The following is a 24993-nucleotide window of genomic DNA, read 5'->3' on the forward strand; positions in this document are numbered from 1 at the left end:
TGAAGCTCGTTTAAAGTTTGCTGCACATTTAGACAAGCCTGTGAAATACTGGGAGAATATAGTCTGGTCAGATGAGAACAAAATTTTACTCTTCGGATGCCGTAATACACACCATGTTCAGAGGTCAAATGGCACTGCACATCACCCCAATTACACCATACCAACAGGGAAGTTTGGAGGTGGGAACATTGTGGTGTGGGGCGGTTTTTTAGCATACGGTACTGGCAAACTTCATGTTGTTGAAGGAAAAATGAATAGAAAAATGTACCAAGACATTCTTGATAAAAATTTGCAGCCATCTACCAGGATGATGAAAATTATGGGAATTTCAGAAAGACAATGATCCCAAGCGTAAAGCCAAAGAAACTCTCAATTGGTTTCAAAGAAAGAAAATAAAGCTGCTAGAATGGCCCATCACCACAATCGCCAATTACCTGACTTGAATCCAATAGAAACTCTATGGAAAGAACTAAAGGTCAGAGTTCATAGAAGAGGCCCATGGAACTTTAAGATTTAAAGACTGTTTGTGTGGACGAATGGGACAAAATCACACCTGAGCAATGCATGCAACTAGTTTCAGGGGGCGTCGTGAAGCTGTCATTATCAACAAAGGATTTTGTATGAAGTATTAAATAAATTCAAATTAGCATGTTCAATATTTTTTTTCTCTGTGTCATTCCATTGTATTACACATAACATAATTTCTGAATTTATTTGTTTTGGCTTCTTTGTATGTATGGATTGCATGGGTTGTTACCAACATGTGGTGAAAATTTAATGTCATTAGCACTTTCAGAAATGTATTTACCTTGAGAAATGGTGATGTGTACAATACTTATTTTACCCGCTGTTGTCTGCATGTACATTTATATGACCACTCTAGTACAAGTGGTGTAAACCAGTCCTAAAGATGCTATTTTCATCACTTCCTGATAGTGTGCATGGCTTTTCCTTATCCATCTCCTCCTGCCATGTGGGGTCTGTGGGAAAGTACTAGCCAGCCCTCAATATGTGCAAGTCTCAAAACTGACATGTAACAGAACAGTTATGTGCAGGGAACGTAAATTGTACAGTACAGCACTGTAATGCTGTAGTCAGTCAAGGAGATTTTACTTTAAAAAGCGGAGTTCCACCCAAAAGGGGAAGTTCTGCTTTAAAGATTGGTCCCCCACTCCCCATTAAGGATTGGCAACTTTGGGAAGCAGGGAGGGGAGCAGGTACCCAAAATTGACAGGTTCCCACTTCCGCTACGATCGCCCAAGCGGTCGGAAGCGGAAGTTGTCCTTCTACCCTCCCTCCCCGTTTTGTGGGACACGTGACAGGTTCCAGAAGATAACAGGGCCATTCAGAAAGCGCAGCGCTACTTGCGCATGTGCAGTGGGCACCCGGCTGTTAAGCTGCAAGCTGTCACAGCCGGGTGCCCACACCGAAGATGCCGGCGCCTGGAATACAGGACAGCCGGTGAAACGGGCTGCAGCGGGGGCACCGCGGGATCGTGGGGCAGGTGAGTGGCTGTTTTTTAAAAGTCAGCAGCTATAGTTTTTGTAGTTGCTGACTTTTATTTTTTTACAGAGTGAGTGGAACTCCGCTTTAAAGTTTGCTTTAGTAATTGTCATGATGTCTATCTTAATGTATAACAGCATAGTGTTTAGTTTTCCAAAACTTCATGGCAAATATTTAATTCTCAAAAATACAAAAAGCATCTTACAGTTGTGACCAAAATTATTCAACCCCCACTGAAATTGAGTGTTTTGGCCAGTTTGACATTGCTTTTGATCATTCAGTCATCTTGCTTACATTTACATTAAAGAGGCACTTGTAGGTCAGACAAATATAACATAACAGTTATAATGAAATAACCACAAATGTCTTTTCTGTGCTCACAGCATTATCAGTTTTATTCAACCCCCAAGTGACATTCAATCTTAGTACTTAGTACAGCATCCTTTTACAGTTATAACAGCTTTTAAACGTGAAGCATAGCTTGACACAAGTGTCTTGCAGCGATCTACGGGTATCTTCGCCCATTCTTCATGGGCAAAGGCCTCCAGTTCAGTCACATTCTTAGGCTTGCGCACTGCAACTGCTTTCTTTAAGTCCCACCAGAGGTTCTCAATCGGATTTAAGTCTGGTGACTGCGATGGCCACTCCAAAATGTTCCAGCCTTTCCTCTGCAACCATGCTCTAGTGGACTTGGAGGTATGCTTGGGATCATTGTCCTGTTGAAAGGTCCAACGTCTCCCAAGCCTCAGGTGTGTGACGGACTGCATCACGTTTCCATCCAATATCTCCTGGTACTGAAGAGAATTCATGGTACCTTGCACACGCTGAAGCTTCCCTGTACCTGCAGAAGCAAAACAGCCCCAAAGCATGATTGACCCTCCACCATGCTTCACAGTAGGCAAGGTGTTCTTTTCATCATAGGCCTTGTTCTTCCTCCTCCAAACATAGCGTTGATCCATGGGCCCAAACAGTTCTAATTTTGTTTCATCAGTCCACAGAACACTATCCCACAACTTTTGTGGTTTGTCCACATGGCTTTTGGCATACTGCAGTCGACTCTTCTTATTCTTTGGAGACAGCAAGGGGGTACGCCTGGGAGTTCTGGCACGGAGGCCTTCATTACGCAGTGTGCGTCTTATTGTCTGGGCTGAAACTTCTGTACCCACATCTGACAAATCTTTTCTCAGTTCCTCAGCAGTCACACGGGGACTTCTCTCCACTCTACGCTTCAGGTAGCGCACAGCAGTCGAAGTCAGCATCTTCTTTCTGCCACGACCAGGTAGCGTTTCAACAGTGCCCTTTGCCTTGAATTTGCGAATGATGCTTCCTAAGGTGTCTCTTGGTATGTTTAACATCTTTGCAATCTTCTTATAGCCATTGCCCTTCCTGTGAAGAGAAATCACCTCTTCTCTTGTCTTCCTGGACCATTCTCTTGCCTTCACCATGTTTGTAACCACACCAGTAAATGTCTAGAAGGAGCTGAGTATCACAGTCATTTTAAAGCTGCCTAATTGGTGCTTATTATGCTTGATTGCTGCTCGGTGACATCCACAGGTGTTTTCAATACCTGATGGAAAGCACCTGTATGAACCTCTGTTCTTCAGAGTGGTAGTCTTTAAGGGGTTGAATAATTGTGGCAATGAAGAAACCACATAAGAACCATTTACTACTGTATTACATAAACAATTGATGTCATTTTAGTTGCATTTGGGTAGTTACAACGTCCTTGTAGGATTTGATTCTGAATACAATTCCAAATGTACACTATAGTCCCTAAACCCCTTTACAGCATTGGGGGTTGAATAATTTTGGTCACAACTGTATCTTACCTTAGCGGTCTGTTTTCATAGTTCATGTAATATATGGTTGCACAGCATAGCACTGTGGCTAACAATGCTCTAATCTTCCATCCTGCAAAGACCAAAACACTTGATGTAAGTTGTAAACTGTGATATAGAACTGGAAAGATAGCTGTAAAGCGGTAATGATAGAACTGTGAGCAATTTCAAATACAAAATGTTACACTGATGCTTACTAATCACTGTATTCACTGTGGAAAACAATATATGTAGCAATGCCCCCATGGGGGCCGCTGGTAATAGCTGGCTCTTTCCAAATAGTACATAGGCTGCCTATCCTCACAAGCACCAGTCCATGCACACTAGATCTAGTAGCTCAGTCTAAGGGATGTCTTTTTGATATTTATTGCTTGAAGAACTTTAAGCAGGAGAGGGATACTCCAGCACGCTTGCACAATAACAGGCGAAAACATAGTTACTCCGGTTGAAAAAAAAGACACACGTCCATCTAGTTCAACCATTAAAAGGGTGAAAAAAATTCTCTAAACTCCCATACATGGATTCTGATAATAGAACGTAAGTACTCTGAAACCCTAATATGAGCCTTTCCAGTCTATAGCTACCTCCTGGCATTTGCATCCCGAAAGCACACAGTCTCCTAGGATCACTTTTCAGGGTCAGTACTCACAATACCCGGGACAGCTGCACACCTTCCAGCTTCCACCAGACACTTCCAGAGAGGGAGAAAAACCTTCTCTAGATCAGATCCTATAGAGTGAAGTCCCACAGCCAAGTCTTTACTCACAGTGTCCCAGGAGCTGTCTGCCACCCAGCTTCCACTGGTAGATCCTCAGTGAGGGAGATAAAAGATCCTTGTTTCCGACCAGTACTTTAGGATAGTGCCCTCCAGCAAATATAATCCCCTGGTAATTTGTCCCCTGGCCATTAGCCCAACAGCTGCTGAGGCCCAGACTGTAATCCTTAACTCACTTCAGCTGTCCCTAGGGGTAATACCCCCCTAAGGCTTGTAATCCTCCTTGGGAGAAAGAACAATCTGCTCAGGCCACCTGAACATTTATCACCCCCTCTTCCACCTTCTGGACACAACTTCCTAGGGATTGGCTGGAGCTATATTTAACGGATCATTTGAATTTCCCTCTCTTTGCCTTGGAAGCTTCTTTCAGGGGAAGGGGGAAGCAATCAAGCTCTTAGCTCAGGAAACCCTGATCAGACCAAAACAATCAATAACTGCTCCACTCACTACAGTGGAACCAAAAACTAAATTTACCTAGCAGCCTAGCTAGGATGGTGCTACATATGTAATGAGATGAAAATCTACTCCACATTTTCTATGCTTTTCTAGCCCAAAATTTATAGACGAATTTCAGGAAAGTATGGAAGCACCCAGGAAGCTGTGTTTTTTGAATACACTTACTAGCACCAGGAGGTATATGGTCTATTAGATTTCTAGTTAAAAAAAAAAAAAAGACATTAAAGAACATGCAAGAATAATGTCCTTGACTATTGACTATAGGTTCCTTGGCTATTTTCTTCACAGCAAAATTTACAGGTGAAGTCTTTATTAGATGTGTCACTACAAACAAAACACTTTTTGTTCAATTCTCTTTATTTGTTTAGGCAGTAATAACAGCAACAGATATGCCCACCCAAGGACCAAACCATCTGAAAAAAAAATTAAATATGTTTACAAAAAAAAACTCAATTATTTCCAGTTTCCCAGGTCAGGAAAAACTGAACAAAAAATACAAGCCACTAAGTAGGTCAGATTGACTCATGAGCTGGTGAACTCGGAAGGAAAGAACAAGAGTGCAGAAAAAGAGGAGGTTGAGGGAAAGAACAGAGTGGCGAAGGGGGAGAAATGGGGAACACGGGATGTGTCCCCCACAGAATTGGGACAAATAGATAGCCAGGCTAGAATTATGCAGAGATGGCAGGTTGTAATTATGCCATGGTTTCCATATAAAGGAATTGTAAGTCACTAAGAATACTAGACAAGTTTTCATTGATCAACATCAGATTTTTCCTGGTCTTGGGTGCTTGAAAAGGGACTTGACGGAAGCGTAGGCAGGACAGAACGCACATGGAGGATGATAAACACAGAAAGTTTTATTGAAATGGGAGAGACACTCAATCAGGGTAGGAAGGTAGCATCCGGGTACCCAAAAAGGGGGGAAGAGTCCAAACAGTTATAATCCGGGCCCACGATAGGGCGATTCGGGTAGCACTCGGGCGGCAGTCCAGGTAGCTACGATAATCCAAACACGCAATAGGCAGTCCGAGCAAGTATTAATCCAAGTGGGCAGTTCCGGCAAGGATAATTGATTCAATGGGGCAGTGCAGGCAGGGAAAGTATGGGTGCATTCAGTGGGGCAGTCCAGACAGGGCAATATATGGATTCAAGGGGGGCAGTTCAGGCAGGAGAATATGAACACTCATGGTTTAGGCAAGGGTAACTTCCCAGAGGCACACAGCAGTCAGGAGACAGGGACCCGTGCAGCACTCAGCTTTCCAGGGCACAGCGGTCAGCAGGCAGGAACAGCTTTCCAGGGACAAACAGCAGCCAGCGGACAGGAACAACTTTCCAGGGACAAAGCGGTCAGCAGACAGGGACCCTCACGGTGCTCAGCTTTCCAGGGACAACCAGCGGTCAGCAGCCAGGAACAGCTTTCCTGGGGCAAAACGGTCAGCAGACAGGGACAGCTTTCCAGGGACACAGCGGTCAGCAGACAGGAACAGCTTTTCAGGGACACAGCGGTCAGCAGGCAGGAACAGCTTCCCAGGCACACAGCGGTCAGCAGACAGGAACAGCTTTCCAGGGACACAGCGGTCAGCAGACAGGAGCAGCTTTCCAGGGACACAGCGGTCAGCAGGCAGGAACAGCTTTCCAGGGACACAGCGGTCAGCAGACAGGGATCGCTTTCCAGGAACACAGTGGTCAGCAGGCAGGAACAGCTTTCCAGGGACACAGCAGACAGGAACAGCTTTCCAGGGACACAGCGGTCAGCAAGCAGGAACAGCTTTCCAGGGACACAGCGGTCAGCAGGCAGGAACAGCTTTCCAGGGACACAGCGGTCAGCAGACAGGGATCGCTTTCCAGGAACACAGTGGTCAGCAGGCAGGAACAGCTTTCCAGGGACACAGCAGTCAGCAGACAGGAACAGCTTTCCAGGGACACAGCGGTCAGCAAGCAGGAACAGCTTTCCAGGGACACAGCGGTCAGCATACAGGGATCGCTTTCCAGGGACACAGCAGCAGCAGGCAGGAATAACCTCTAGGGACCCAGTGATCAGCAGAGCACTCAGCTTTCCAGGGACACAGCAGTCAGCAGACAGAGATCGCTTTCCAGGGACACAGCGGCAGCAGGCAGGAATAACCTCTAGGGACCCAGCAATCAGCAGAGCACTCAGCTTTCCAGGGACACAGCGGTCAGCAGACAGAGATCGCTGTCCAGGGACACAGCGGCGGCAGGCAGGAATAACCTCTAGGGACCCAGCGATCAGCAAAGCACTCAGCTTTCCAGGGACACAGCGGTCAGCAGACAGGGATCACTTTCCAGGGACACAGCGGCAGCAGGCAGGAATAACCTCTAGGGACCCAGCGATCAGCAGAGCACTCAGCGGGGTCTGGGCTGTGGGGTCTGGCCTCGGCATAGACCTCACACAGCTGTTCTCTCTCTCTCATGCAGGGGACCAACAGGGCTGCAGGGACTTGGCAGGGTCTTGGCTGTGGGGTCTGGCCTCAGCTCAGACTTCACACAGCACCCTGTCCCGAGCACGGGATGAACTCCCTACCCGGGTCCTGCTCCGGTCTTTTATCGCCGGAGCAGGACGCTTCCGGGTTGCCCTGGCAACGGCCGGCCCGGCATTGGGTTTCCGGGGCAACAAGCCCTGCCCCCTCACTCCGGCTACGCACAGGGAGCGTGGCCTTTGTCTCCGGCGGGCGCAGAGTGCGGGAAACTCGGGGCCGCGCTGTGCCCGTCGAGACAAGGGGAGGGGGCTCACGGAGACACCCAGGTGGCCAGCACATCCTGGAAAATCCATGTGCAGGCACAGCGGGGTGTCAGACTCCTCAGCATCCGGCCTAGGAGAGGTGCGAACCGCACCATAGGGGGTAGATCTCTGATGTCTGGCACAGCCTTTGATGTAGGCTTGTGCCAGACCTAGTGACCTGTAAGGGGAAGGGAGGGGGGAGGATGAAGGAGAGCGAGGGGGGAGCCATGACAGAAGGGGGAAGGATGACGGAGAGCGAGGGGGAGACCGTGACAGGGACAAAGGTTTTTTTCCGAGCTATGGCTATCGTCTCCGTCTCATCTAACCAAAGATACATCACTAACTCACATCTTCATTCTCTCCCTCTCTTCCAGCATCTTCACCATTTCTCTAAAGCATGCACTAGTCAACCCCATGTTTAAAAAGTCCTCACTAGACCCCACCAATCTTAACCTATGACCCATCTCCTTACTCATCTTTTCTTCCAAACTCCTTTTCTTCCAAACTCCTTGAACACCTGGTCTACAACCAGCTGATCAACCACCTCACTGAGAATAACCTTCTTGATCCCCTTCAGTCTGGATTTCACTCTCAGCACTCCACAAAGACTGCTCTCCTCAAACTTACAAACTATCTACTAATGGCTAAAACCAATGGACACTATTCTGTATCTCTGTATCTCTCTGCTACCTTTAACACAGTGGAGCACTCCCAACTCTTCAAAAAACTATACTCCTTTCGGTCTTCGTGATTGTGCTCTTTGTTGGTTCTCATCCTAGGTATCCCACTGCACCATTAGTGTCACTTACAATTCTATTTCCTCTCCCTTTCTCCATTGGGGTTCCCCAAGGTTCTGTTCTGGGACCCCTCCTATTCTCAATCTACACCTCCTCTCTGGGTCAGTTGTTTGCCTCCTGTGGTATTCAATACCATTTGTATGCTGATGACACCCAAATCAATCTCTCTACCCTTGAGCTCTCTCCATCACTCTTCAAGCATCACTAATCTACTAACAGACATATCAGCCTGGATGTCACACCACATCCTGAAAATAAATCTGTCCAAAACAGAGCTCATATTATTTCCTCCCCTACATGCCCCTTCCACTGACTTCTCTGTCAAAATCAATTGCTCAACCATTAACCTGTCCCCACATGCCAGGGTGCTAGGTGTAATCCTGGTTTTTGAACTATCCTTTTGGCCCCACATCCAATCACTGTACAAAGCTTGTAACATCTCCAAGATACACCCCCTCCTTACCAATGACACCACACCGCATCTAACCTACTCCCTAGTCATCTCCCAGCTTCACTACTTAAACTTCCTCCTCACTGGCTTACATTTGCATAGACTATCCCCCCTACAGTCCATCATGAATGCTGCTTCCAGACTCATCCACCTTACCAAGTGTGCAGTGTCTGCCACCTCTCTTTGCCAGTCTCTGCACTGGCTCCTGCTCACCCGACGAATAACATTTAAGATACTCACAACTTATAAAGCCATCCACAACTCGGCCCCTAGTTACATCACTAACCTGGTCTCAAAATGCCAACCAAATCGTTCTCTTAATTCCTCCCAAGACCTCCTACTCCCTATCTCACTTGTCACCTCCTCCCATGCTCACCTCCAGGGCTTCTCCAGAGCCGCTCCCATCCTCTGGAACTCCCTTCCCCAATGTGTCTGACTATCTCCATGTCTGTCCACTTATAGACAATCCTTGAAAACTCATCTCTTCAGAGAGATCTATCCTGCCCCCACGTAACAACTGTACATGTATTTTGTCCATCAACCAATCCCCCACAATTATTACCTTTTGTTTCTCTCGATCCTACCTCTTAGATTGTAAGCTCTAATGAGCAGGGCCCTCTGAATCCTCCTGTATTAATTTGCATTGTAATTGTGCTGTCTGCCCTTATGTCATAAAGCGCTGTGTAAACTGTTGGCGCTATATAAATCCTGTATAAAAATAATAATACATAACCAATTTTTTGTGTGGAAAGAGGCCTGGGATTGATTGATGGAGAAGGGGATTAGTAGGTGACACAGAGTTTGGATTAGTTCAAATATTCTGGATTAGAGCGTGGTCAGTTATGGGCAGGAATGCCAGATGTGGAGTACATCACCACATTGGCAACAACCTCTGAAACACCTATCTCTGTATTTTTTGTGTTTGCATGAGCTATGACAAGACCAAATACCACCAAAAGAGAACCTTATGTGCAGATTCTCACCCAGATCTTGCTCCAGTCCTCACGGGGGCTGTGAGGCCTTGTTCCCAATTTACCACACAGGAAACAGATGAAAGTGGGCCATGCATGTTGAATTCAGCATATAGAAATAAGCCTGGGTGACACAAGAAAGTGTAGATATGTATGTTTAAAGACTGTATTTGTAAACTGAAAATCTGAGTGTTTACTCAAGAGTCATTATGCAGTGCCAAATTTTCACATTTTTATAATATTCAGAATTGGATGCTCTATGATATTTCTGCAGAGAGTCCTAGACCTAGAAGGGAAAGTTGCGAGAGGTCAAGAAGTGATGGACATGTTACATGGACGTGTAAAAACGTGAGTAGTCCACATTCAAATGCTCTCGTTTGTTCCTGTCCCTAGGGGAAGTGGCTTATTTCAGTAAAAGTAAGACGGAGACATTAAATTTCCAGAATAACAGATGGTGTCCAATAATTTCAGACTATGTGATATCAGGGACTTAAAGTGGATGGGTGAGATTTTTGTGGGAGCCACAACAAGGCTGAGATAGGAGTGGAGTCACATTTCGGGAGTTATAAAACACCCCAAGAGACTATCTGAAGTGGCAGGTAATATGGAAAGTTGTGAGTGTAAGGGATATCGAATGGTATCAAGCAACAGGGATGACCAGTTCAATGTAGTTGTACTTAAGAAACTGGAATCAGACTGAATATGTTTAGAACGGTGAAAATGTGATACCTTAGCACCAAGAATTAACAGAGAACCTCATGCATGAAATATGAGCAAAGCATATCACTCTACTGTATATCTGCTTTTCAGAGCTGAGAGATCATGTGTAAATTCTGTACTTTGAATGTAGGGAAGGACAGCTATAGATAAACAAGTACAACTTATGTAAGATGATTTGTTTTATCTCTGTGTATTACATGAGGCCAGTCACTTGATATAGTATATATATATATATATATATAAGGGTTTACAACCACTTTAACACATATGATAACCACAGTGCAACATGGACTGGATGGTTGTAGTTTTGCAGCCCTCCTCAGACTGGGTAATCTTAAACCGTACAAACAACAAAAAACAAAAGGACGCAAATGCGTAGTGCATTATCTATAGCACTTTATTTACAGCTATATCGCTTAATAAAGTGCGGTAGATAATACACTAGGCATTTTCACCATTTTGTTTGTTGTTGTTTGTTCAATCTGAATATGGTTAAAGTAAGATTTATTAATGCGCACAACACCAGTCCAACATCAACAGACCATTGGCAAAGCAAAAGTGAACAAAATGTGACAGGTTGTTGGTTTGGTTTTACTTCACTAACTATATACACTATATACAAATGGAGTGAAGCTGATATAAACAGGGTATGAGCAGTACTGGGACTGAAAACAAGGGGAGCAGAGAGGGGGTAATAGGATACAGGGTACTGGATACAAGGTACAGGATAAGGTAGGAATCAACAAGCAAGAATTTGGCTAGCAGGCAAAACACTAACCCAAAATGCAATAAGAGGCGGGGCTAAATACCCTTCCAGCACCAATTGAAGACTAATGGCTAGGAACTGGTGGCAGCTGGGAGACCCCTACTGATGAACACCATGACTACAACCTTCAGGCCTGAGAACCACAGTGCCACCAGCAGGCAAACCAATTCCTGACAGTGAGATATGTGTTGTTTGATAATATATCACTATGATAAGGGACCCCCAAATTCCCCCTGGAGTCTGTGAAGAGGATGAGACAGGGCATCTAAGGACATTTGGAGGCTCAGATGAAAGAGATTCCGGTTTTAAAGGGGTCACAAATAAAAGGAAGGAACACTGATCAGTCTGGTATGAAAGTACCAAAGGGCTTTTGGCAGGATGGTCATTAATATTGCATTAACATGACCTATTCAAGAAAGAGATGAACATTTCCATGTCTGTGTACGAGAAGTAATGGTGTGCAATAAGGTCCCTTTCACATTAGAACTGCATGTGAATCACACAGGAACTGCACAGTGTTCACATGCAGTTCTGTACAGTGCAACTTCAGCCCCACTCATTTTGAATGAGTTTTTGAAAAGTAATACATGCACTGCTTCTTGAAATGCATGGCAACCGGATCAAATGGTACTTCTGTACCATGCGATCCAGTGCAGGCAAACTCACTGTGTTTGGGGTGTCATTAACTTTGCACTGACCCCTGCAGCAGTTTTCAAGGGATGTGCGATTGGAATACAGTGTGAGAAGCCAAAAGGAAACGTGGCTTTTCCGCACTGCATTCTAGAATGAAAGGGCCCTAAGGAGTAATAGCTTTTTGAAAATAATGCATTGTAGTGAAGAGTCAGGTGAACGCCTAGGTAGGGTGATATTACATGTCCAATGATACGGAAATTGAGATTGGATGTGGGAAACTGTCCCCTTGGTTAAGGGTTTTAAAACTGAGTAACACAAAGACTCCAAGGGGTTTATTTACTAAAGCTGGAGAGTCCAAAATCAGACTCCCTTCTGCATAGAAACCAATCAGCTTCTAACCTCAGCTTGTTCAATGAAGCTTTGGCAATGAAACCTGGAAGCTGATTGGTTTCTATGCAGAAGGGAGTCTGATTTTGGACTCTCCAGCTTTAGTAAATAAACCCCCAAATGTCTACAAACTATGAAAGGGGTACTGGAGGGTTGTAAAAGGGTTTGTGAGGACCAAAATGGCATCATTTGCAAACATATTTACTTTGTAATGTCGTCCAGCATTCTAGACCCCAGTTATGCTTGGGTTGTCCATGATTGCAATTGCCAGAGTTTCTATAGCCAAGATGAATGGAATCAGGGAAAGGATGCAGCCCTGTTGTGTACCTTGAAAGGTGTTGAATGGATAGGAATGGTATCCAGCGTACTTAATTGAGGGGTAGGAATAGATCGCCATTATCCACAAAAGGATTGACTCCAAAAACCTTAGCTTTGCAGTACATAACGTAAAGAGTCCCAAGAACCAAGAAAGGGAGTCAAACACTCAGGATTTTTCTGTAGTGCAGTAAGTATGTAATTATGATTACATTGCATACAGTATATGATGCCCTGCTTGGAGACCTGGGACAAATCCTACTTGATCCCTATGAATGAGAGTATGGAGGTATCTACTAATCTGGGAACTCAAGACCTTTCCCAATAGTTTTAGGTCATCATTTAAAGTGGTACTAAACCCAGGACCCTGCATTCACTATATCTGGTCTCTCACAGTACACACTACATGGAAATGCAAATATTTTAGTAAATATAAACTGCTGAATACCTTTTCTCATCAGCAGTTAGAGCAGTCTTGTGACTTCTATCAGTGTCCAGTAGAGTACAGGTTAAAGCTTGTAGGAGGAGTTTTCTTTCTGCTCTAGGAGGATGCAGAACCCATGACCTCTGTCTGGATGATGCTGAATGGCCCTGTGCTGATCACATGCACTCTCCAAAGGAAAAAAAAACCTCTCTAGCAATACACACCAAACTGAGTGTGTGCGGAGTGACTCCACACGATGTGTCTTTATCAGGAGATAAGAGGGGGACACAGGAAGAAGGGGCAGATCAGAAAAGTCAGGATCAAACAGCCTTTTTACACAATGCAGAGGATTAACCCCTTAGGTTCTACAGTGAGTATATCAAGCACGCTTTACTGCATATACAGACTGATTTTACTGTTGTGGGTTTAGTAACACTTTAAGAGAGAAATAGATCTAAAATGTTGAGGTTAAAAGACTCCGCGGAACTATTGGGAATAATGGTAATACAGCGGGTAAACAAAAATTGAACATATCACCATTTTTCTAGATAAATATATTCCTAAAAGTGCTATTGACATAAAATTTTACCCACATGTCGATAACAACTCATGCAATCCATACAAAGAAACCAAAACAAATAAGTTCAGAAATTAAGTTATGTGTAACAAAATGGAATGACACGGGGGAAAAGTATTGAACACATAAGGAAAGGGAGGTGCAAAAAGGCATGGACCAAGACACCAGCTGAAATTTATCAGTAGTTAGAAAGCAATCCTGCCCTTTGTCAGTGCAAACTAATATCAGCTGGTTCAGTCTCAAATGATGGCCTATAAAAAGGTGTCTCATTACCAAGGTGTCACACATATAAACATCTCATGATTGGTAAAAGCAAAGAGCTCTCTCAAGACCTTCGCAACCTTATTGTTGCAAAACATACTGATGGCATTGGTTACAGAAGGATTTCTAAATTTCTGAATGTTCCAGTGAGCACTGTTGGGGCCATAATTCGGAAGTGGAAAGAACATCATTTCATCATGACCATGACCAGGTGCTCCTCGCAAAATTTCTGACAGAGGAGTGAAAATAATTATCAGAAGAGTTGTCCAAGAGCCAAGGACCACTTGTGGAGAGCTTCAGAAAGACCTTGAATTAGCACGTACAATCGTTTCAAAGAAAACAATAAGTAATGCACTCAACCGCTATGGCCTGTACGCACGCTCACCAAGCAAGCCTCCATTGCTGAAGGAAAAGCACGTGGAAGCTCATTTAAAGTTTGCTGCATATTTAGACAAGCCTGTGAAATACTGCGAGAATATAGTCTGGTCAGATGACACCAAAATTTAACTCTTTGGATGCCATAATACACGCCATGTTTGGAGGTCACATGGCACTGCACATCATCCCAAAAACACCATACAGTGAAGTTTGGAGGTGGGAACATCATGGTGCGTGGCTTTTTTTCTGCATACAGTACTGGCAAACTTCGTATCATTGAAGGAAGGATGAATGGAAAAATGTACCAAGACATTCTTGATAAAAAAATGCTTCCATCTACCAGGATGATGAAAATTGAAATCAGGACGGACATTTCAGAAAGACAATGATCCGAAACACAAAGGCAAGGAAACTCGAGATTGATTTCAATGAACGTAAAGCTGCGAGAGTGGCCCAGCCAATCACCTGATTTGAATCCAACAGAAAATCTATGGAAAGCACAAAAGATTTGAGTTCATAGAAGAGGCCCACGGAACCTTCAAGATTTGAAAACTGTGTGGAAGACTGGCCAAAATCACACCTGAGCAATGCATGCAACTAGTTTATCCATACAGGAGGCGTCTTGAAGCTGTCATTACCAACAAAGGATTTTGTACAAAGTATTAAATAAATTTTAGTTAGCGTGTTCAATACTTTTTCCCTGTGTCATTCCATTATATTACACATAACTTAATTTTTAAACTTATTTATTTTGGTTTCTTTGTATGTATGGATTGCATGGGTTGGTACCGACATGTGGTGAAAATTGCATGGCAATAGCACCTTTACAAATATATTTACTGAGAAAAATGGTGATGTGTTCAATACTTATTTTACCCGCTGTATGTAGCTGGAAACACATACAGGGGAGGAGGGAAGTACCCCTTTTGAGGGCTTTAACTACTTTCCAGTAGATTCATAACAGCTCTGCTTCTCTTCCTGGTGAGCTGTGATTGGCCCACAACTCTCACATGATACATGGAGCCAAGCACAGCACCCTGAACCATGTGACCATCTGGAGTATTTTGAGCTGTCGTGAACTTAACTCATTCATGACAGTTCAAAGCAAGCATTGCATTGCAGTTGCAATAATCTTTATATTGCAATGCAAAGTGTAAGAAAAATTCCTTGATCACCCCCCAGAGTTGTACAATGTTACTGTGGTAACATGGTAGTACTCTGATGAAAGTATTTTAAAAAACAAAAAGTAAAAAATAACGTTTAAAGAATAAAAATATTGAGAGAATTGTTTTTTATCTTTTTAACTACTTTCGGCTTGCCCACCCACAATGTGCAGGTGAGCGGCGGCTCTGGTCAAAGCCATATACCCTAATGTGGCTTTCTATTTCCAGGTGTGTGTGCGCATGTGTGCACCCCACTTCCCCTTATGGCGGTCCAGGGACAGGAGAGAGAACACAGCACTGAGTAAAAGCTTTACATTTTACACACATCTTATATTAGCACATTTAACCCTTTTATTGCCCTTATTAACTCTTTAATTACCCTTTCATCCAGCCAGTGCCAATATTACAGTGTCAGTATACAGAATTTATCACTGATCACTGTATTACTGCCACTAGTGACTTCAGATAGCATCAGGGTCTGTTAGCTCCTCTCCCAGCCAGAATCAGCTAGCGTTAGATTGCCCGCACACTATCGCACGCATGCTATAGGTTGATGATCACCCCCATTACTAGTATAGTGTTTGTACGGATCAATATATTAATCACAAACAGAACTATACTAGTGCCTCCTTAGGATAGTGTTCCCAAAAATGCAGTGTTAGCAGGATCAGCCCCGTTCACTGCCAGCATTAGCATTTAGCACCTCTGCTGTTTTTCACAGAAGATTTGTATTAATTGATTGTGAGCCAAAACAATTTATATGAACAACAATACATCAACGCCCACCCAAATTCAGCCAGACAATTTGCATGGAATCCTGTGGTCATATTGGTCCACAGACCCAATTTATCATATGCCCATGTTACATATATGCCCAACAAGAATCAGCAATGTACTGGTATGTCGCTGGACTTTGAGTGGTTTTATCAGATGATGCCTGCCGTTACAGGCATCATCCTGGTATCGTTTTTTCAGCTGGCAATCGGCTTTCTTGTAAAACAATCCTAGCGACTAATTAGCCACTGGATCATTTTTACAAGCAGCAAGAAGGGATGCCCCCCACCTCCTCCACGGTTTTCTTGTGCTCTCCCTTCCCACAGGGGAATCCGAGAATACAGCCAGCAGTTCCGCTGGCTGACAATAGAGCTAATTGGAGACTGGAATGCCTCCAGTCATCTCTATGGTCTAAGACGGGTGTCGGCAACCCGCGGCTCTTTTTCACCTTTGCTCCGGAGCACACTGCCCACCAGGTGACAGGCAATAGGGTTGCCGTAGCTCAGTGGTCGGCAAGCCGCGGCTCTTTACACATGCAGCTCTTCTGTGTGCCGGGCGCCCGCTGGCAAACATTGGCTGTCAGGATGTAGGCGGGGCAGCGTGACGAACTCCTCTCCTCTCACAGTCCGCCCTGAAGACCAGAACGGCGCGGGAACACGGCGAGAGGAATGCGCGGAGCAAAGGTAAGGGAATTGACACAATATGGGGAATGAATTACTATAGGGGGGATGAATTACTATGGGGGATGAATTACTATGGGGGGGATGAATTACTATATGGGGGATGAATTACTATATGGGGGATGAATTACTATATGGGGAATGAATTACTATATGGGGGATGAATTACTATGGGGGATGAATTACTATAGGGGGGATGAATTACTATATGGGGGATGAATTACTATAGGGGGGATGAATTACTATATGGGGGATGAATTACTATATGGGGGATGAATTACTATGGGGGATGAATTACTATGTGGGGGATGAATTACTATGGGGGATGAATTACTATGTGGGGGATGAATTACTATGTGGGGGATGAATTACTATGTGGGGGATGAATTACTATGGGGGATGAATTACTATAGGGGGGATGAATTACTATATGGGGGATGTATTTTCAGTTTTAAAAATGTTTCTCTCAAAATAAATTTCAATCGTGGTTTTGACGAGATTTGGCTCAGTTGAAAAAAAAGGTTGCCCACCACTGACCTAAGGCTATGATTGTGATTATGACGATACACTGTGGCCCTGATTAACCCTTTGCTTACTGGGCCCTTAAACCCCCTTCATGACCAGAGCGCTTTTTGCAATATATGCAGTGTCGGATTTGTTTTAAATGTTGCAATGGTTTTGCGGCTCCCAGTCTTTTTTTCCCTCTCAGAAACGGGTCCAAGTGGCTCTTTATGTCTTAAAGGTTGCAGACCCCTGGTCTAAGAGAATGGAGTCTACAAGCATTTCATCATTTCCGTTTCACCAGATATAAACAGCGCAATTTTAAAATTGGGAAAGCATCCGATCACACCGATCTTGGTGTGATCAGATGCTTCAAGGGCAGAAGAGAGATCTAGAGTCTAACAGACCCCAGATTTCTCAGAAAAGAGTTCATGTCACTGCCTATTGCTATCACAGGGGATAATTACATTCCCTGTGATCACAAAAAAAGTAATAAAAAAAATGAAAGGGACAGTGTAAAAATAAAAAAGCAAAATAAATAGTAATAATAAAAAAAATCACCCCTACCCCCATCACTGTACTCGCGCTCAAAAGCAAACACAAGTGGTGGTCCCGTGTTGGTATTTAAACAGAAATTGCAACATGCATGTGAGGTATCACCACGAACATCAGATTAAGGGAAGTAATTCTAGCACTAGACCTCCTGTGTAAATCTAAAGTGGTAACCTGTAAATGCTTTTAAAATGTTGCCTATGGATTTTAAAAACATACGTAGTTTGTCACCTTTGCATTGACGTGCGCAATTTTAAAGCATGTCATGTTTGGTATCCATTTACTCAGCGTAACATCATCTTTTATAATTTATCAGACAATTGATCAATATAGAGGTGAAACTCGAAAAATTAGTATATTGTGCAAAAGTTCATTTATTTCAGTAATGCAACTTAAAAGGTGAAACTAATATATGAGACTCATTACATGCAAAGCAAGATAGTTCAAGCCGTGATTTGTCATAATTGTGATGATTATGGCTTACAGCTCATGAAAACCCCAAATCCACAATCTCAGAAAATTAGAATATTGTGAAAAGGTGCAATATTCTCGGCTCAAAGTGTCCCACTCTAATCAGCTAATTAAGCCATAAAATGGTCTCTCAGTCTGGTTCAGTAGGAATCACAATCATGGGAAAGACTGCTGACCTGACAGATGTGCATAAAACCATCACTGACACCCTCCATAAGGAGGGAAAGCCTCAAAAGGTAATTGCAGAAGAAGTTGGATGTTCCCAAAGTGCTGTATGAAAGCATATTAATAGAAAGTTATGTGGAAGGGAAAAGTGTGGAAGAAAAAGGTACACAAGCAGCAGGGATGACCGCAGCCTGGAGAGGATTGTCAGGAAAAGGCCATTCAAAAGTGTTGGGGACTTTCAAAAGGAGTGGACTGAGGCTGGAGTCAGTGCATCAAGAGCCACCACACACAGACGGATCCTGGACATGGGCTTCAAATGTTGTATTCCTCTTGTCAAGCTGCTCCTGAACAACAAACAACGTCAGAAGTGTCTTACCTGGGCTAAGGAAAAACAGACCTGGTCTGTTGCTCAGTGGTCCAAAGTCCTCTTTTCTGATGAGAGCAACTTTTGCAAACCAAGAACCCAGAGTATAAAGGAAGAATGGAGAGGCACACACTGCAAGATGCTTGAAGTCCAGTGTGAAGTTTCCACACTCTGTGTTAATTTGGGGAGCCATGTCATCTGCTGGTGTTGGTCCACTGTGCTTCATTAAGTCCAGGGTCAACGCAGCCGTCTACCAGGAGATTTTTGAGCACTTCATGCTTCCTTCCACAGACAAGCTTTATGGGGATGCTGACTTCATTTTCCAGCAGGACTTGGCACCTGCCCACACTGCCAAAAGCACCAATACCTGGTTCAATTACCATGGGATTACTGTGCTTGATTGGCCAGCAAACTCGCCTGACCTGAACCCCATAGAGAATCTATGGGGCATTGCCAAGAGAAAGATGAGAGACATGAGACCAAACAATGCAGAAGAGCTGGAGGCCGCTATTGAAGCATCGTGGTCTTCCATAACACCTTAGCAGTGCCACAGGCTGATAACTTCCATGCCACACCGCATTGAGGCAGTAATTGCTGCAAAAGGGGCCCAAACCAAGTACTGAGTACATATGCATGCTTATATCTTTCAGAGGTCCGATATTGTTCTATGTACAATCCTTGTTTTATTGATTGCATGTAATATTCTAATTTTCTGAGATTGTCGATTTGGGGTTTTCATGAGCTGTAAGCCATAATCATCACAATTATGACAAATCACGGCTTGAACTATTTTGCTTTGCATGTGATGAGTCTATCTCATATATTAGTTTCACCTTTTAAGTTGAATTACTGAAATAAATTAACTTTTGCACGATATACTAATTTTTCGAGTTTCACCTGTAATGAATTTTTGTGCATTACAGTTCTAAAAAGTGTATTTTTTTTCAAAAAACTTGCTTTTGAAAGATCGCTGCGCAAATACTGTGTAACATATAAAAACAATTCAACACCCACCATTTTATTCTCTAGGGCCTCTGCTTTAAAAAATATTTAATGTTCAAAGTAATTTTCTAGCAAAAAATAAATTTTTCATGTAAACAAAAAGTGTCATAAAAGGCTTGGTCTTCAAGGGATTAGTAGAGTGGATGGTGTGTGGCATAAACTTCTAATGTTGGCCATGGATAGTAGAAGCGCCCCCCCCCCCCCCCCAAATGACCCTTTTTTGAAAAGTAGACTCTTCATGGTATTTGCTAAGGGGCATGGTGAGTATTTTGCAGAAAACGTGCCACAAGTTTTTGGAAAACGAAGAAAGAAAATTAAAATGTAGTTTTTCTTTTCTTTTTTTTCTTTTTTAAACCCCTGTGACAAAAATGATATCTGCAAATACTCACCATGCCTCTTATCAAATTCCTTTTGGTTGTCTACTTTCCACAAAGGGGTCATTTGGGGGGGTGCTTGTACTATCCTGGCATTTTAGGGCCTCCGAAACTGTGATAGGTAGAAGGAAGTGACATGAGGAAATATGCCCTTCGAAAGCCTGGAGGTGCCGAAATGTCTCTCACATGTGGTACCTGCATACTCGGGTTGTTGCATACTTGGGGTGTTATTCTACATATACACGTCATGCGTGAGCAATATATTAAGTGACAACTTTGTAAAAAAAAATAAACAGTCCCCCACCATGTAGTCTTCTGGGACTGGGCATGTGCGATGGGCACCTGGCTGTGAAGTCGCAAGCTGCCTCAAGTTGCCGGCGCTGTGGAGAGAGGATGGTCAATGAAACCAGCTGCGGGGAGGACACCGCTGGATCAAGGGACAGGTGAGTGTTCATTTTTTAAAAGTTACATTTTGACTGGAGCTCTGCTTTACATTTGTAGCATATGAGTTCAATAACACGCATTGTGTATATACTTTAGATATATAGGTCTTGATCAGGGGTCTCAAACTGTGGCACTTTGCTAGCCCTTATCCGGCTTTTGGAACACTTCCTTCCAATGATATGAAGCACTATTCCTCCCACTGACACCAACAATAGGGTACTATTTCTCTTCTGCTGATACCAATGATGGGGTACTATTCCTCCTACTAATGCCAATGATGAGGCACTATGTCTACTGACCACCAGCCCTGAGGCCATGTTATATTATCACTGATGCTGGACCCAAGACATTTTTTACCCCCACTGGCCACAATCCGTCCTCCCTAAAGTCTGAAGGACAGTAAAATGTCCCTTTGAAAAGTTTGGAGACCCCTGGTCTTGATGGATGTCCATATGCATAAAGGCAACACCACACCAAACAAGATGTTAGTCTCAGTTTCCAATCAATGGGTATATAAATATGTGGACTACAATGTTGTACATCCTGCAGCAACTACAAAATGGAACTTAATCCGTAATTGTTATATTATTCTGTGCATAGGCTCATTAGCACTTACATTCTAACTTTGTCTGTTCATTATAAATGTCCATGTGCACACAATAGTCACATATTAAAGGGCTTATTCACACTTGTGGAAGCACTTGCCACCTCCCTCTGAAAAGCAATTTGCGGTGGATTGTTTTTCAGAGGAAAGGAGGCTGGGAGGCAATATGTCGCCTTCTCACTTATTACCATGTGTATTCAGATTTGAGAAAACACCACTATGTGTTTATTATGTGTTCTCGTTTGCACAGCATACCTAAAAATGTTTTAAAATATTTCTTACCTGTTAGATGTTTCTTAGAAGTCTTCATGGCAGACTGAAAACATCTCAGCAATTCCAAAGTGAGTGTGTCCCAATAGAAAGGCTGAAGACAGGCTGAATTTCTTCTCCTTAGCATACGATGCAGAAGCGTAGCTTTTAAATCTTTCGCAATGTCTGCAATGCTAACAGGTTTTTTTAATTTCGCTAGAATACCAAACCAGTTTGCATAGGGGCACACCCAGCTTTATATGTATGCACTTTAATCCAGTGGCTGTTTATCAGTTAAATTATCAGTGTAGCTAGTAAACATATCATTTTTTATGTGCTTAAGAGATTTTTCTAGGGTCGTGTTTGAGTCCATCAAGACATTTAGCTGTAGACACTGCAAGGTTTAGTAACATAAATAACAATTTTCTTATATGAAGTTAAGCATATCTACGTTCAAAATGTAAAGTCATATATTCATTTTCATATTGTATTTCAGTTATCTCTGGCTTTCTCCTTTTAAAGTTTGTAAATTTACTTAGTGACATGCATTTACTTTCTTGAAATCTGTTACATGTATTCACTGTGCCCTGTTGATAGACTTTACTGTGTCACTGAATTCACAGAGCCTGACTAGAGAAATAAAGAAGTGCTGAGAGGTGTTTCAGGAGGTGACGCCAGTACAGGAATCAGTACTTGCATGCCACAAGGTACCATGGGATATGTAGTCCTTAGAAATTGAACAGCAGAAGTAAAGCTGCAAAGCATGGAGGACATTCAGGAAGTTGTGGAAAGCGATGGTCAACAGACAGGCAATACTCACAACATGTGGGAGATTTTATGAGTTAACTTGTATTGGAATGGCTAAAATAGGTGTTGTTTGTATAGTTGTCACAAAGCTGATGTTACACAATGAACGTGTATGCTGTGACAATGGATTAAAGTAAAAAATTAACGTAAAATACTTACTTTGCACATAATGTAATATGTTCACATCATTTAAAAACTAAGCTGGCTGACATGGTAGCTATTGTGTGATTGCTTTGTTTACCCTAGGTGTCCAATAATAATGATAAAACCAGTCATGCAATTGATTGATTACAACATGAATACTATGTGAATACTATAACTTAACATGTACTGTATGTAAAAGCAAAACTTATTTTGCTTTCTAAAAGTAGGGAGGGTTTAGACACCTTGCCATGTGTTTATTGCTGTCTGTGTCCCCCACTAAGGAGATTCACCCTCTATTTGTCCTGGTGACCATTGCCACAGACCCAAAGAGTGAGAGGAAATCCAAAGATTTAGAGTTGTCATCAGTTGTCACCTTTTTCCGTGGCGACAGATATTATGATGACAAATAGCTATGATGTGAATTACCCTCACTTTGTGTAGATTTCCTATGATTTTTCATTGTGTCTCCAGGACAGAATGCAAAGAGCATTGCTCCCTTGTGGGACACAGACAGCAAAGAATAATATGATAGACTTTTTTTTACCCTTCACTATTCTATCTAAAAAGTTTTGACTGTACATGTTTTGAAGTAACCCCCTCAATTTTTTTATAAGTGAGTAGCCTATACTTGTTTTTAGAAATTAAATGAAGACAGGAGAGTCATCATAGATAACATCTGAAGGATGCATTTTATGTTTTGCTTTTGTCTATTTCATCTCACTGGCAGTGCACACAGCAACATGTCTTTTGCATAGAAACCTATTGTCACAAAACCGTAATAGAAGAGCGAGATGTGTCAACTCACCCATCTGTATGTAGCTGAACTATGTGGAAAGCATGATTCAAGGTTTAAAATAATGCCTACAATTTCAACACATTGTAAACACACCCACAATAATTTACACAATCCTTTTACACACCCAATCCAATTTGCAAACAATATTTCTTGAATTGTAATATATTGTAATATAAACAATATAAAATTAATACCACTTATCCCTTTCCCTTTCATAAAATTTTAAACCACACTCTTGAATCCAGTAAAGAACATACTCTGGATCAGTGCTGGGATAAGCTCATTCAGTGCCCAGGGTGAAGATGCCAGACTGCGACCCCCCTCCCCCCAATACCAATGGGGGGGGGTTGGGAAAGTACTATGGGATACAGGATACCGCACCGAAACAAGTAACACTCTGTCCAGCAGTAAAAAATGTGATGTAAAAAGTAATGGGGCCTGTGTGAATTGTAAGCTGGGCCCTCTTGAGCATGTAAAAAGTGTGGCGTGCATAATACACCATAGCAAAACCTGGGTGTGGCTTTTATTCCGCTGAATATTGCCCGCGACTAAAAGGCAAGCAGAGTGCAGGGGCTAAGTGTTGCAGAATTCAGAGGTCAGTAGTCAGAGATCAGTAGTAAGTGACGCAGGGGTCAGAGATCAGTAGTAAGTGACGCAGAGGTCAGAGATCAGTAGTAAGTGACGCAGAGGTCAGAGATCAGTAGCAAGAGATGCAGAGGTCAGAGTAGCAAGTAACGCAGAGGTCAGAGATCAGTATCAAGTTGCACAGAGGTCAGAGATCAGTAGTAAGTGACGCAGAGGTTAGAGACCAGTAGTTAAGTGAGGCAGAGGTCAGAGATCAGAAGTAAGTGACAAAGACTTTAGAGATCAGTAGTAGGTGAAGTAGGAGCTCTTGGTAAAGATTAATATGTAACCCAAAAAAGCCTAATAAGAGCTCAATAAACCACCCAACATTCTATTCATAATAAATGAAATATAAAAATATGCGGCTGCTATGACCATTGAAATATAACATATGCACTTTATTTATACTCAAATTTTAAAAACACACCATGGTGAAATTAAAGCCTCCATATATATCCACAAGATATGCAAAAATCATAATCTTCTATAAATACACACAAATTAAGGTGCAATATATGCAGCATACATGCAATACATTTTTTTAAAGAATTTGTGTGTAATAAAGTGTATATGTATTTCAACAGTCAAAGCAGCCTCAAACTTTATATTCAATGTATTATGAATATAGAATGTTAGTAGGGTTTGTGGAGCATTAATCAGATTTTTTTGTAGTTGGTTTACTGCACAGTAAACCCCCTTCCTGCTGGAGGTGGAGCCCAGTGGGAGCCGAACCCCGCAGATGCTAGCCGCATCTATACTATACTACCGAAGTGCCCGCTGGTTACTTTACAGCTATCATCTGGAGAGGAATGGATGGGTCATCTGAGGCTCTCCCCTTGCCGCTCCTCCAGCACCTGATCTCCTCCATATCACAAGCGCTGGAGCTGCAGCAAAGATTTATGTACCATCATAGCGTTTGCGATGTGGAGGAGGTCGGGCGCCGGGGGAGCGGCAAGGGGAGAGCCTCAGTGGACATATCCATTCCTCTCCAGATTACAGCTGTCTTCCACCTTCACAATCGCACCATCCGCGGTATGGGCGGTGCATGAGATATCACCAATGGAGTCCTCCCACCCTCACCTCCTTTTCTTTCCCTCACCGTAAGTAAGGTTTCTCTCCAAGCTAGTGCTTGTTCTACTCTTCTTCTCCTACCAACCTCAGGTTTCTGTTGGAGGGAGGAGAGAGTAGAATCCTCCCTCCAGCAGCTGTTGCAGTCCCACTCTGTTCTCCATTCTCCAGCTGCCTGAGACAGGTGCATGATCACTCCTGTCATTCAGGCAGATGGAG

The 24993-nt window shown here is 43.1% G+C and overlaps 1 protein-coding gene across 2 annotated transcripts in view; it reads right to left on the reverse strand.

The window, feature by feature from the left end:
• The window catches only part of LOC149447751 (CMP-N-acetylneuraminate-beta-galactosamide-alpha-2,3-sialyltransferase 4-like), an 88993-nt gene that overhangs the window by 39120 nt on the left and 24880 nt on the right, over positions 1-24993 (reverse strand). The window contains exons 1-2 of one of the 2 annotated variants that reach the window (XM_089652101.1): positions 21369-21488; positions 3333-3414 (exon numbers count right to left, since the gene is read on the reverse strand). In XM_089652101.1, the coding sequence (XP_089508227.1) occupies positions 3333-3414; positions 21369-21483 (197 nt within the window). In that variant the 5' untranslated portion in view covers positions 21484-21488. Of the gene's footprint in view, positions 1-3332; positions 3415-21368; positions 21489-24993 lie in introns of those variants that run through there. The other variant, XM_089652102.1, reaches the window with a different exon arrangement.

This window comes from Staurois parvus, unplaced genomic scaffold (genome assembly GCF_062004578.1).
Source record: "Staurois parvus isolate SC_StPar_1 unplaced genomic scaffold, SC_StPar_1.0 ptg000671l, whole genome shotgun sequence".
NCBI lineage: Eukaryota > Metazoa > Chordata > Amphibia > Anura > Ranidae > Staurois > Staurois parvus.